The 14,844-nt window shown below is 50.5% G+C and overlaps 1 protein-coding gene across 1 annotated transcript; it reads right to left on the reverse strand.

Annotated features, from left to right (window-relative positions):
• Window positions 1-11,321: 11,321 nt before the first annotated feature.
• MRPL14 (mitochondrial ribosomal protein L14) lies at window positions 11,322-14,711 on the reverse strand. The gene is made up of 2 exons (XM_049765542.1): window positions 14,599-14,711; window positions 11,322-11,781 (listed from the first exon to the last, which is right to left on the reverse strand). Exons 1-2 carry the CDS (start codon window positions 14,667-14,669, stop codon window positions 11,415-11,417), a joined length of 438 nt encoding a protein of 145 aa, XP_049621499.1. The 5' UTR covers window positions 14,670-14,711; the 3' UTR covers window positions 11,322-11,414.
• Between the last annotated feature and the right edge of the window lie 133 nt (window positions 14,712-14,844).

The raw sequence follows: 14,844 nt of genomic DNA on the forward strand, positions 1-14,844 counted from the left end.
GCTAAGCCCTGTGTTTATGTCTCTGTATGTCTCTGGAGCTGAGAGTTGCTGTGTCTTGCCTCAAAAAGCTACGCGTTGCAAAACATGTTCATTGTAGCCATTAATCCAGACATCACCTCTGATTAAAATATCAGCTCAAATTATTTTATATATTTTTTGTTTTGCAGGTTAAAGTTTTTTTTTTAATAGATACTATTTACAGTCTCGTGGGGGGCGTGAAAAATGTTTTCTTCTTCCTAGGGGGGGCATGACAAAAAATAATTGAGAAGTACTGCTCTACCCAGAAGTGCGAGAGGGCTGCAAGGCGAGTGCTGAAGCTGTCCTAATGGGAATGAAGTGCTGAGAGGGGAGACGAAATGCAGTCTCACCTTGATGTCAGCAAGGCCCGCTGGAGCCTTCAGGAAACCACCTCCCACAACTCTGGGAGACCCAGATCCTCAACACCCACAAACAAATCAGACTGTTCCTTCCCCTCAGGCGGAGTGGGTAAGGTCCCATCCAAGTTCCTCAGAAACTTCTTCCGAGTTTCTTTTTTTTTTTTTTTTTTTTTGGTTTTTGGGCCACACCCGGTAACACTCAGGGGTTACTCCTGGCTATGCGCTCAGAAGTTGCTCCTGGCTTGGGGGACCATATGGGACGCTGGGGGATCGAACCGTGGTCCATCCAAGTCTAGCGCAGGCAAGGCAGGCACCTTACCTCTAGCGCCAGCGCCCGGCCCCCTTCCGAGTTTCTAACTCAAGGCAGAAACCAGGGTTAACTAAGGACTCAGGCATGGAGAAAAACATTCCCAGCAAGTCGGAGGTCTGGTCCCACACCTGCTATTTTTTCACCCATAAAACATGCATAGATACCACCTCAAGCCCCAGGGCTACGTAGTAGTCGAAGGGTGGAAGGTTTGAACTCTGATGTGGGCAGTTCACACCACTTATGTTCTGAAATAGACTTGGATCACAGGAAATTCAATGTCCACACTGGACTGACAGCAGAGATTTAGAGAACACACAGTTCCTTTTTCCTTTATTTTATTTTTTTTATTTTATTTTATTTATTTTATTTTATTTTATTTTATTTGGGCCAGGGGTATTTCACAGCCAGTGGGGCTCAGAGCTTATTCTTTTTTTTTTTTTTTTTTTGGTGTTTGGGCCACACCCGGCGGTGCTCAGGGGTCACTCCTGGCTGTCTGCTCAGAAATAGCTCCTGGCAGACACGGGGGACCATATGGGACACCGGGATTCGAACCAACCACCTTTGGTCCTGGATCGGCTGCTTGCAAGGCAAACGCCGCTGTGCTATCTCTCCAGGCCCACAGAGCTTATTCCTGGCTCTGTGCCCAGGGATCACTTCTGGCAAGGCTCAGGGGGACCATATGGGATCCCAGGTTTGATGGAACCCAGGTCAGCCATGTGCAAGGCAAGTGCCCTGCCTGATGTACTATCTTCCTAGCCCCAAAGATCCTCCCTCTTTCCTTTAAAAACTCAAACAGAAGCTGGAGAGATAGTACAGGGATTAAAGCCCACCCCAGTTCCATCTCTACCCCAGCTGACCAAGCATCCCTGGGAGGATCCCAAGCAATAAATAAAGCTGCAAACATGAAGAGAAGTAAATGAGTGGTTTGACACACATTTCTACTGTTGCCAGATTTAAAAAAATAGAGGAGCCTGAGTGATGGTACCAATCTCTTGACACCATAGATAGACCCTCGGGCACTGCCAGGAATAATCCCTGAACACATACTAGTGTTGCCCAAAAATAAAATAAAGACAGACTGAAAGAAAACACTAGAACCATGTCCAGGCCTGGGAAGCGAGGTGAGTAGACCAGGCTAGAAGTGGCTGTGAAAGGGAAGAAAGCTCATCGTCCCAACTGTCCTGCCATCACCTGGCACAGACCACAGATGTGGGACCCACGCTGGGCAGTTGCTTTCGAGAACTGTCTCAAATAGGGGGTGGGTGGTTTATCAAAGACTTTTGTTGCCTTCTGCTTGGGGCCACACCCAGAGATGTTCAGGGGTCTCTTTAAGCCAAACTTATGGATGCTCAGATATCACTCCTGGGGGTGCTTGAGGGGCATGTGGTTTGAAAACAAAACCTGGTTATGGCAAGGTGAGTGCTGTACTGTCTGTCTGGCTCCAAGAGCTCCATCTCTTTGCTCCAGCCTCGTCTGGCTGTGCTTTCTGTGGGGCTTTGAATGGTTGCTTTTGGGAAAGCAACAGCTTGTGGAAAGACCATGTATTTTCTCCTTCCATTACATGTAAAAATTCATTTCAGTTCTCCCCATTTCCTTTATAAAACCATGGATTTATGTGGGGAGGCACGTCCCAGGGATGCCCAAGATCCAGGGGCTCCTCAGTGACATTCTGCTTAATCCTGCAGACACAATGCTTTTAGTTTTTAGGTCTGGCAATGCAGCGCTGCCTGGGACATCAGGGGCACCCCAGCAATGTTCAAGGGACAACATGGTGCTATGTAAGGATCAAAACTCAGGCCTAGATGCTAATCTCCCAGCCCTTGGATTTGCTTTCTTTCTTTCTTTCTTTCTTTCTTTCTTTTTTTTTTTTTTTTTTTTTTTGGTTTTTGGGCCACACCCGGCATTGCTCAGGGGTTACTCCTGGCTGTCTGCTCAGAAATAGCCCTGGTGGCACGGGGGACCATATGGGACACCGGGATTCAAACCAACCACCTTTGGTCCTGGATCGGCTGCTTGCAAGGCAAATGCCGCTGTGCTATCTCTCCGGGCCCGGATTTGCTTTCTTTACATTTTTATTCCGTCATTTAAGTTTTGGGGAGACACCTGACAGCACCTGAATTCCTGGGTCTGTTCTCAGGGATCACTCCTGGTGATCAAACCAGGTGATCAAACTCCTGGGCATCAAACCACAGTGGCCACATTGCAAAACAAGAGCTTAATTTCTGTACTCCTTCTTGAAATATGTCTTTTTTTCTTGGTTTTTGGGTCACCCGGCAGTGCTCAGGGGACCATATGGGATGCCGGGATTTGAACCACCAACCTTCTGTATGCAAGACAAACGTCCTATCTCCATGCTATCTCTGGCCCCATTGAAGTATGTCTTTTAAAAGTCTAATGCTCATACATCTAGGAGTGAGGCATTATGCTATTCACAAAAAATGATCATTTAATGAATATTAATGAGAAGTAAGTGCATGGCAATTCTGCTATTCTTTCTCCTTATTTAAAATTCTGCAGGGGATGGGGCTGGAGAGATAGCACAGTGGTGTTTGCCTTGCAAGCAGCCAATCCAGGACCAAAGGTGGTTGGTTCGAATCCCGGTGTCCCATATGGTCCCCCGTGCCTGCCAGGAGCTATTTCTGAGCAGACAGCCAGGAGTAACCCTGAGCACCGCCGGGTGTGGCTCAAAAACAAAAAACACAAATTCTGTAGGGTTTTTTTTTTTTGAGGGGGGGCAGGCCTGGTGGTGTTCAGGGATTACTCCTGGCTCTGAAATCCTGCTATTCCAGGGGTCATCCTTATTTTTTTCTTTTTTATTTAAACACTATAGTTTACCCTTTTTTTTTAAATATCTTTATTTAAACACCTTGATTACAAACATGATTGTAGTTGGTTTCAGTCATGTAAAGAACACCCCCACCCCTTCCCCATTGCAACATTCCCATCACCAATGCCCCAAATCTCCCTCCTCCCCACCCCATCCCCGCCTGAACTCTAGACAGGCTTTCTACTTCCCTCATTCTTTCACATTGTTATGACAGTTCTCAGTGTAGTTATTCCTCTCTTTGTGGTGAGCTTCATGAAGAAAGCTGGAAGTTCCAGCCCTCCTCTCATTGTCTCTGAGGATTGTTGCAAAAATGACTTTTATTTTTCTTAAAACCCATAGATGAGTGAGGCTATTCTGTGTCTCTCTCTCTCTCTCTCTCTCTCTCTCTCTCTCTCTCTCTCTCTCTCTCTCTCTCTCTCTCTCTCTCCCTCTGACTTATTTCACTCAGTATGATAGATTCCATGTACATCCATGTATAGGAAAATTTCATGACTTCATCTCTCCTGACGGCTGCATAATATTCCATTGTGTAGATGTATCCCAGTTTCTTTAGCCATTCGTCTGTTGAAGTGCATCTTGGTTGTTTCCAGAGTCTTGCTATGGTAAATAGCGCTGTAATGAATATAGGTGTGAGGAAGGAATTTTTGTATTGTATTTTTGTGTTCCTAGGGTATATCTCTAGGAGCAGTATAGCTGGATCGTATGGGAGCTCAATTCCCAGTGTTTGGAGGAATCTCCATATCTCTTTCCATAAAGGTTGGACTAGACGGCATTCCCACCAGCAGTGAATGAGTTCCTTTCTCCCCACATCCTAGGGGTCATTCTTTTTTTTTTTTTTTTTTTTTTTTGTGATTTTTGGGTCACACCCGGCTGTGCTCAGGGGTTTTTCCTGGCTCTGTGCTCAGAAACTGCTCCTGGCAGGCACGGGGGACCATATGGGACGCCGGGATTCGAACCGATGACCTTCTGCATGAAAGGTAAACGCCTTACCTCCATGCCATCTCTCCGGCCCCCCTAGGGGTCATTCTTGGCAGTGCTCAGTGGACCATATGGAATGCTGGGGATCAAACCTGGGTCAGCTGCGTGCAAGGCAAAAGCCCTACCCACCATGCAGGTTTGTTTATTGTTTGTTTTTGATGAAACTGGAGGTTCCAACTCAGGTCTCATGCATGCAAGGCATGAGCTAAACTTACTACTGAATCACATTCCTGGCTCCAGGTTTTACCTTTTAAAAATAATGTTAGGGGCTGGAGTGGTAGAGCATCTACTTTACACACAGTTGAACCATGTCAATCATCATCCATTATGGTCCAAGCATGTTCCAATCATGTATGGTCCAACCATGTTCAATCATTCCATATGAACTAGCAACCTGTATGGTCCAAGCACTGCTGGGAGTAATTCCTGAGTGCAGAGCCAGGAGTTATCCCTGAGCATGGTTGGGTGTGGCCCAAATCAAAATAATGTTGATAAAGGAAACAACTTTGAGGGGGAAGTTGGGTCACACCTGGCTATGTTTAGGACCTACTCCTGGCTTGGTAGCCAGACATCACACCTGGCAGGGCTCAGTCAATATCCCAGAGACAGCAGAGGTTAAGGCACTTGCCGATGACCACTGTTCATACCACTGCAACTCACGATTCTCATGGTACTGCCAGGATTGGTTTCTGAGCATTGCCAGTGTGGTCCCCAAACTCAATAAAAAATAAATTATTAATTAAAAACTAATAAAGAAATGCAAAAATACCACAGAAATACCACTGTCTGTATGCTGTGGGTACCCAGCCTAGAGAAGCAAAATCCACATGAGCCTCACAAACTTTGTTTCTTCAACCTATAAACCTTTGCCCAGAATTGGCTGCACATTGAGTCAATGCAGGTGGGTAGGGACAGAGCCAGGGTGGTGCACGGCAGAGCACTGGGCTAGCCTGTGGAGACAGGCCAACTCAGCCCACTCCTGACCCAGGAAGCCCACAGAGACCAGGTGCAGTGGCTGGGAGAGGCCTTGGAGCACAGCTGTCCTTCTTCTCTGCATCCTGCCCTGAGGAAATGGTGGCCGCGAACAGGGAACCCAAACAGGGACTCCCCAGAGCAGGGAATAAGTGAGAAGCGGTGGCAGATGGTTCAATCATCAGCCCTAGTTAACCAAGCCTTGTCTCTGTTTGGATGGTAAACATGTGGCCTCAAGTCAACTGCCAATCAAGGTTTCACAACTTCCAAGGACATCCCGATTCTTCCAGAGCTCTTGCGAAATCCTCTGAAAAGGCGAGTTTCAAGTCACTTGTCTCTAAAGGAAAGCACTAGTGGCATTTCTTAGGAGACTGCCTGTCCAAACATCAAGTAAAAACAGACACTTCTTAAATCTGGCTGGACACTTGTCTTTTATTTGATGTTGTTGGGGGAATGGGCTGCTTGTTTTGTTTGGGGGCCACATACAGTAAAGCTCAGAGTTTACTGGCCAGCCATGTGCAAGGCAAAATGCCCTACCTGCCATCCTATCACTGCAGCCCCAATATCTTTTATTTAATAAAAGAAAGTGGGCCAGAGTGAGCACAGCAGTATGGTGTTTGTTTGACTTGCACACAGCTGATGGACCCAGGTCAGATTCCTGGCATTGCATATGGTCCCCCGAGCCCTGCCAGGAGTGATTTCTGAGAGCAGAGCCATGAGTAACCCTTGAGCACAGCCAGGTGTGGCCCCCAAGCCACGAATAAATAAATTAATTAATTAAATTTAAAAAAAAGAAAGGAAGGACGAATGATGGAAGGAAGGAAGGAAGGGAGGGAGGGAGGGAGGGAGGGAGGGAGAAAAGGAAGGAGGAAGGAAGGAAGGAAGGAGGGAAGGAAGGAAGGAAGGAAGGAAGGAAGGAAGGAAGGAAGGAAGGAAGGAAGGAAGGAAGGAAGGAAGGAAGGAATTGAAGCACACTTCTGAGCACTCTGCATCTCAGAAGTCTAGACACTGTGAAGAGTACTCATAATTGGCAAAACTGATTCAGCAAGTGCCCAGAATGCTGAGGGTGTTGGGCAAAGGGTCAGACCCATCCTCTAGATGTGAAAGGATAAAACCAAATCTGGAAACTAGCTGAAGGCTGAATGACAAAGTGAAGGGAGGCACCAAACGCCAGGATAGAGCTGTGGCTCTGATAAGCATCTGATTCCAATCTCATTCCATTCTCTGTTGCTGTTGTTGTTGTTGTTGTTTTCGGGCCACACCTTGTGATGCTCAGTGCTTACTTCTTGCTCTGCATACAGGAATCACTTCTGGCAGTGCTTGGGAGATCATATGGGGTGTGAGGTATGAACCCAGGTAGGTGGCATGCAAGACTAACGTCCTACCTGCTGCACTACTGCTCTGGGTCTTTCACGCCATTTTGCCAGGAGCAAGAATTGATGGCGGCAGGGCAAGCCCAGGAGGAATCCTACAAGAAGAGGCTGAGCAGGGAGGAGGGTGCTAGGGGGAGGCGCCCCACAGAGGCCAGACTGTGGGGGTGCTGAGGGGCTCCTGCCAGGCCCTGGGGGCTCATTCCCTTCATACTGACACAGGTGGAAACTTGCCCAGATGAACTCTTCCCACAGGGAACCCTCTGCCCCTACTAAAGCTGGCGGGGAGCTTGGCAGCTGAATGAAGGAGCTGCCGGTCACTCAGAAACCGGTGGCCCCACCCTAGAAGGAGATGCCTATGCTGGAGTGTTGGAAGGGTGTTGGAGGCGACAGGCAGGATGGTTTCCACACATTCTTTGGCCAGGTCCCCATCTGCGGCCAAGGACAACCCTTCAAGGTGACTGGGCCTCCTCTGTAGATACCTCAACCTACCAGGTACCCTGAGTGTCAAACCCCAAAGGCAAGTCAAGAGATACCCAGTTCCCCAACCTTGCTCCACAGCTCTTCCTAGGCAAAATCAAGAGGGGGTGAGCAGGAGAGGAGCCAACAGAGGTGGATAATGCAGTCCAGACTGAGGAGGGAGAGGAGGCGGCTTTGGCTGTTGGGGGGGGGGGGGCAGTTCCTTAAGGGCATGGAGAGGAAAAACAACAAAAGCAAGTGTACACTCCTAGGGAAACCTAATCTGTGATTATAAATATTTCATGAGCGAAGAGAGCGGCGCTGGCTGAGAGGCTGGGGTGGGAGGGTGGACGGCAAATGAGATCCCAGTTTGCAAAGTGATAGGGCAGCTGGAAAAGCAGCAACGCGAGGGCTATTCTGGGCTGCGGGGGGGGGGGGGGGGGGTGGGCCTGAGCCTTGAAGGGAGGGAGGAGGGACAGCAGGCTCCGGCCACATGGCCTGGCGGAAACCACAGCCTGCCGGCGGCCAGGACAAAACACCTTGGAGAAGTGTTGGAGCCCAGGGGAGGCTGGCAGGACAGGGCAACGGTGGTGGGAGAGCTGGTCCTCAAATGGCTGAGGGAGAAACCGCCCTCTGGGGAGGCGGGTGAGGGGCTGCGCTGGGATACAGATGCCTCCAGGCTGCCCGCCTTCCCTGCTGACTCAGGTGGTGGGCGATGTGAGCGACTGACCCGTGAAGCTGGACCCGCTGCCCAGTGAGAGCAAAGGTCCGGGCCCCAAGCAGATGATTACCAGGTTTCAAAGGACAATGCTCTGGGGGTAGGGGTCTCTCCTCCCTCAAGCAGGCCAGAGAGTCCCTGGCCAAGGCAAAATCCCCCCTCGCTGGCCATGGTTAGTCACAGAGCCCGCCAGCCTCCACAAAGGGTGAGAAGAGGGAGCTCTGACACAGGCCTGGCAGAGGAAACCCTGGAAGATGAAACAGGAAAAGGCTCTGCTCGGTTGCAGCCAAGCTCAGTGGAAAACAGGCGCCAAGACCTACCTACCACCAGGGGGCCACCCCACAGCTCTTCGAGATTCCAGGGGCTCCTGGCTCCGAGGCCCCCAGGAGTCTGCTGGTCTCGAGAAATTGCATCCCCCTGGAACTCAGGGTCCCCCCACCCCAAGAAATGGGACCAGTGCCCGCCACGCTGAGGGCTGTGAGAAAGCCCAAGAATAGATGCACAGGGACACACTTTCAAAACAGACTGAGATGGAGCTGCGTTGAGAATTATTTTTAAGGCACCCAGCCTCTTTCAGATGTCTCAAAGGAACCTCCGAGCAGGGGGCTTCTCCTCCCCGGCAATTTCCCCACCTTCCTGTCCTGGGTCCTCTCCTAGAGGAGAGTTGCTTAAACTTTTCATCCTCTCAGCTGTTTTTCACCCCCAAATTAGAGAGAACTCCAGACGTAAGGGTATGTACAATAGGCACACAAATGAAGTTTACTGATTTTTTTTGGGGGGGGGGTTGGGGCTTGTTTGCTTGTTTTATGGGTCACACATGGTGTAACTACGGGTTTCTGCATTCAGGGGTCACTCTGGTGGCCTTGGGAGACCATATGGTATACCAGGATACAATCCTGGTCAGCCATGTGCAGGGCAAGCACCCTACCCACTGTTCTACGGCTCTGGCCCCCTGATCATTTATTTTAAACACACATTTAAATACCGTTACCACCCCCACATCGTTCTGGAACCCACAGGTTTCTGAGAAGCTCGGTCCTAGGGTACCCCACTCAGGGCTGGGCAGAAACATCATCCAAGCAAGGCAGGCGACATCCTACTAGGCTTTTCTAGGCTTCCCTCCATATTTTGCATTGTCAAGCCCTTTCAATTGACACACACCCCCCCCCAGGGCTTCTCCTTCCCCCTCACTCTGACACATCATCTTCCATCTCCTGCAACTCCCGTGCTTATCCTTCTTGCCTCCCTCAGCTCCTCACCAGAACAGCAATAACTCTTGACATCGCTCCCTGCACAACCTCATTGCTAAACACTACCCGTGCCCCAGAACCCTAAGTACAGGCACCTCCTTTCTGGGCTCACGAGGCCCCGGTTCTCTCCGACTCATCCCACAGCCCACGCACACTCTCTCCTGTGCTTCCTGCACCAGCCACACCAGGGTTTTTTCTTGGCGTCCCTGGCTCGAAGCCATTCCTCCTGCCTAGGGGGTTTGCTCTGCAGGGTACATTTCCACTTGTCTCTCACCTGGCTAAGGACCAGCCGCTGAGCTCTACTGAGGCGGGGCCTGCCCCTGCACTAAGGCTACCCCTCAGCCATTATTCACAGATGCTCTTCCTTGGGGAACTTCCAGCCAGATCCCAGTCCCTCTATGGTCTCTGTTGCACCTTCCAGCCTACCCTTCCCCACTCCGAGTGGTCCCTATTTGACTGCTACCAAGACCTGCTTTTGTTCATTTGTTTTTTTTTTTTGCTTTTGAGCCTCAGTGCTTAGGGATTACTCCTGGCTCTGCACTCAGGTATCACTTCTGGCAGGCTCAGGGACCATGTTGGATGCAGGGGATCGTACCTGGGCTTGCTGCATGCAAGGCAAGCGCCTTACCCACTGTGTTATCGCTCCAGCCCCCCAAGACCTGTCTTAATAGCAGCCCTTTCTCAGGGAAGCTGGTGGAAACCCCATTGTGTCTTTCACAGGCATTTGTCACATCTGGGGGCTTGCACTTGAGTAGTGTGGTGGTGTGTTGGTTTTCCCCGAGGATGTGGTCAGTTTGAAGACAGCAAACCCGCCTGTGCTCACTGGTTCTGGTGTCCCTAAGGTGGCATGAATGTGGAGCGGTCGTGGAACCCAGCAATTATCGGCCAAGCTGGCAGGCACTAATTCAATTTCAAGCCCATAACCCCACGAAGCCCCATGGAACCATTATGACGCCCCATTTCACAGGTGGGGAAGCAGAGACGGAAGTTAAATAACTTGCCTCAAGCTGTTAAGTGGTAAGTGGCCGAGTCAGAGCAAATCCAGATGGGCCGGCTGTAATTTATCGTTTCTAACAGGCAGCCTCTAGGCTCAGTCATGACTCTCCCCCTGGGCTCCTGAGCAAGCCCGTGTGCCTGTACTGTCTGAACCGTACGGATGAATACCTTTGCCAGTTGGTGAGACTCCACTAGGAAACTGAGGGGGCCCTCAAACGTCAGCAAAGAAGACCACACATAACAGAGCTGGAGAAATTGTACAGTGGGTAGGGCGCATGCCTTGCATGGAGCTAACCAGGGGTCCATCCTCGTACCCCGTATGCCCCCTCCCAAATTCCACCAGGAGTAGTTTCTGAGCACAGAGCCAGGAGTAAGTGCTGAGCATCACCAGGTGCGGTCTAAGTGGCACCCTCCCCTCCTACATAAAAGGAAGACAGCTCCTCATCACCTGCAAAGCCAAGGTCTCAGTCACCGGATGCTCCAAGGGGAGCTCCCTGTGTGGGCACAACTGAGCCCAGGGCAAGCGTATTCGCTGGGAGGAGGCGATTCCAGTCCAGGTTCACTAAACCAAACACCACCCTTTATTCTTGTTCCCTCGAACCCAGTCATCTTCTCTCTCTCACACACACACACACACACACACACACACACACACACACACACACACACACACACACACACCCGTTTCCTTGAGCCCTCTGAGAAGGGGCAGGACTTGAACAGAGTGGTAGATCCCGCTGTGTAGTAAAAGGCCAGTCACTAGGCTCACACACCGGCTTTCCAAGCCCTGATACTCCTGAAGGGACTAACAGCCAGACTTAGGGCTGGTCGGTCACCTTTAAAGGAATTCAGTGCTGTTACCCTTCCCAACCAACATCGCAGGAGGCTCAGGAGGCTCGAGAAATGGGTCACATGAGAGAAAACAGCAGGTAAGACGCCTGCCCAGGTTTCATTCCCAGCACTCCAACTGGTCCCCCGAGCCTGCCAGTCGAGACCTCTGAGCACAGAGCCAGGAGTAAGCCTTGAACACAGCAGGATGTAACAACCACAACAGCAACGACAAGAAAAGTAGATGAAAATGTTTACTCTCTTACAGAACACTGTTCCCTGGTCACCTGCCCTGCAAAGGCGAGAGCAGGCAGCTCTCAGGACTCCGCTCACACGAAGTTCTGTGCAATGGCCAACACCTTGGAAAATTCGCCTTCCCGCCGGCGGAGGCTGGTGGGGATGGGTGTCTTAATGCGGGTCCCCACAGGGTTCCCGTTGTCCTCGATGAGGACCACGTTGTTCGAGTCAAACCTGGGGGTCATGCAGGGGCCAGGCATGCGGTGCCCCACGATGAGTGCCTTTTTCTTCTGTCCCTTGATGGCCAGGAGAATACGATCGCCCACTTTGCCCACTCCGCTCTTGTTGTAGACGTGGATGCAGCGTGGAGGGCGGTGGTATGGGGTGTTCCCCAGGGCGCTGTTGTCCACCACGCGAACCCGTGTCATCTTCTGAATGGCACTGAGGCTCCCACTGGTGCTGGTGGGAGAGAGGAAGAGTCAGACACAGCCTCTCCTAGACAGTGTGTGGCCGCCTCGGTGCTTGCTTGGTCAAGAGCAGGGTGGCAGCAATGTAAAGAACAGGGCACTACCCAGAGTCCTGACTTCAGGGCAAAGGAGATGAAAATTTGGCTCTGCCTGGGACAGTGCCCCAAAGGCTCAAAGGAAGAGCTCGTGCCTCACAGGTGTGAGGCCCTTAGTTCAACCCCCCAAAATGCCCCCTCTTTCCTGCAGAATAATCTCTAAGTGGATGAGAACCCAAAGCTGTTCCAGTGAATTTCACAGTGCCTATGCTTCCCAAAAGACGGAGGATTAAGGGCGCACACCATGGACCAAGACAGCCTATGCCTAGCCTGACAAACCTGCTCCCCCGAATACCTGATTTCCAACACTCGCAGCTATCTGTTGCTGCGAACCTGTCTGGGGGGTGAGGGTGAGAGGTGGTTTGAGTTTCCAAGGGAGTGAGTCCTTTGATGCAATACAGGCACAAACTAGAAAAAGTCAAGGGAACAATTTTTTGCTGAATTGCATTCTTTCCCACTAGAAGGGAAATTTTGTTTTGTTGTTTTTGTTTTTGGCACACCCAGCAATATTCAAAGGTTATTCCTGGTTCTGAACTCAGAAATAACTCCTGGTGGCACTCAGGGGTCCATATGGAACACCAAGGCTAGAACCTGGGTCAGGTACTGCAAAGCACCCACTGTACTATCTCTCCAGCCCTGAAATTAATTTTTTTTTTTAAGTTTGGGCATGGAGCCAGAGCAATAGCACAGCGAGTAGGGCATTTGACTCGCATGCGGCCAACCCAAGTTTTTTTTTTTTTTTTTTTTTTGGTTTTTGGGTCACACCCAGCAGTGCTCAGGGGTTATTCCTGGCTCCAGGCTCAGAAATTGCTCCTGGCAGGCACAGGGGACCATATGGGGCGCCGGGATTCGAACCAATGACCTCCTGCATGAAAGGCAAACGCCTTACCTCCATGCTATCTCTCCGGCCCCGGCCAACCCAAGTTTTATCCCCGGCACCCCAAGCCTGCCATGAGTGATTTCTGACCACAGAGACAGTAGTAACCCCTGAGCACTGCCAGGTGTGGCCCCAAAACAAAAACAACAAAAAAAAGTCAGGGAAAATATGTATTTGAACAGAGTCTCTTGCCAGTTCCCCATCTCTCCTAAACGCCATTTCTGTCTTGGCCCGTAGCATGTCCTACAGAGTACAGCAACAGCTCAGGAGGTCCCAGATTAGCCTCATTTCCCCGATGATGCTTTCCCCACAGTAATGGCTTCTCCAGGAAACCAAGTCATCCACCAATCTCTGCCAGCTGCCAAGTCTTACTGACCCCACCTCCTGAGCACTCTGGCCCTTCCATCTGTCCCACTGACGCTTATAAATCGGTGGCTCACTCACTCACATAGACCATTACATTAGTGCTCTAATGGCTCCCAAGAGCATCTCGCTCCACTGCCTGAAAGCCCTCCAGAATGTAAAACGGGGGCCACTCCCCTTAGAATCATTCCATGGTTCTCCCTTCCCTTGTCAACAACTTGGCCCCATTTCCCCTGCCCTCTGTGATCCATCATGGGCCACTCAGATGCCAGAACTCAGGACTTTGACAGTACAGATGCCTCTGAGCCCTCCCTGGAGGTCTGACTGTGTCCACCTGACTCCCCTTGGGTAAGGCGCCACCTCGCTCCTCCTCCATTCGCTGCTCTGCCTCGGCCTTCCAAAGCAGTATACCAACCTCTATTATTATACTTGTCACATTTTCTTCGAGTTATTTGATTCCAAGTTCACTCCCATGGCCAGCTGTGGAACTCTTTCAGAGCAGGAAGCAATTCTCATTCCTCTCTCTGTGAGTAACCCCCAGCATGGTGCTGAGTGAGTGCTGTTACAAGTACACATGAAGGAGGCCAGAAGTCATATTTGTTAACAGGAATGACAACCAGGCTCTCCTCCCCAGCTCAGCAGCTAGGAGAGAGGTCGCCACACTTCAACCATGCTCCAAAGCCTGGTAGTTAGCATGGAGTTTAAAAAACAACAATGCCACCACACACAAAACAAACAACAAGAACAACCACAAAAAATATATATTTCTTTTTTCTTTAAGTTTTTGGACCACTCCTGACAGGGCACAGGGGACCTAATGGTGTCAGGGAATCAAGCCACAATCAGCCGATAAAAGCTTTAAACACCCGGACTACCTCAATTCTACAGCAAGAATCGAACAATTCCGCCTTCTCCCTCGTGCCCTGCCCTATCCTGTGCCAAGAGCAAGGCCCTTCCCTACTACTTCTCTCGACTGTCCTCTCCTCACCTGCCTCACCTCGGCTCATTTATGTTCCTGGAGTCTTCCCTACCTGCCAGACCTGCTTCCCTAACTTTCTATTCTGGTCTAGCCACCACCCAGCCCTGGCAGGAGACTTACCCAAAATCTTTACCAACTTGGGGTTGAGAAATAAACCCCAGCAGGTAGAGTGCTTGGGTTTCACACAGCCAACCTGGGTTTGATCCCCGGCATCCCGTATTGTTTCCCACCCACCACCAGGAATGATTCCTAAATGCAGAGTCAGGAGTAACCTCTGAGCACCGCTGGGAGAGGCCCCAAAATAACAATGAAAAACTTAATGTGGGGGCCGGACAGATAATAGAGCAGTTAAGGAGTTGCCTTGCGTGCGGCCGAGCAGGAGTAAGCCCTGAGCATCACTGGGAATGGTCCAGAAACAAAACCAGAAAGCCTTAAAGTGGGTGGGGAGGCAGGAGGTGTACGTGGCTCCGTGGCAAGACCCAGGGGGAAAGTTACCTGAAAGAGCGCAGGCTGAGGGCTCTGCTGACATGGGTGCAAGGGCCCTGGAGTCCAGTAAAGCAAGCCATGGGGTCCTGAGGTGGCAGATCCTGCAGAGAAAGAGAGGGCAGGGCAGCTTTATTTCTAAGTTGGCAACTTTACTTGGAGCTAGGGTTTTGGTGGTTTCTTTGTTTTATTTTGTTTTTGGCTAAAAGACTATTAGGAACTTTTTGCATAGGCTCATTCAAATGGGAAAATACGGGC

Source organism: Suncus etruscus, chromosome 18, assembly GCF_024139225.1.
Source record: "Suncus etruscus isolate mSunEtr1 chromosome 18, mSunEtr1.pri.cur, whole genome shotgun sequence".
NCBI lineage: Eukaryota > Metazoa > Chordata > Mammalia > Eulipotyphla > Soricidae > Suncus > Suncus etruscus.

Excerpts from the sequence above, each read along its gene's own strand:
- MRPL14 (XM_049765542.1), bottom strand. The coding sequence starts at position 14,669 with ATGGCTTGCTTTACTGGACTCCAGGGCCCTTGCACCCATGTCAGCAGA. Across the intron at positions 11,782-14,598 it reads CTCAGCCTGCGCTCTTTCAG|CACCAGTGGGAGCCTCAGTG; the intron begins GTAACTTTCCCC and ends CTCTCCCACCAG.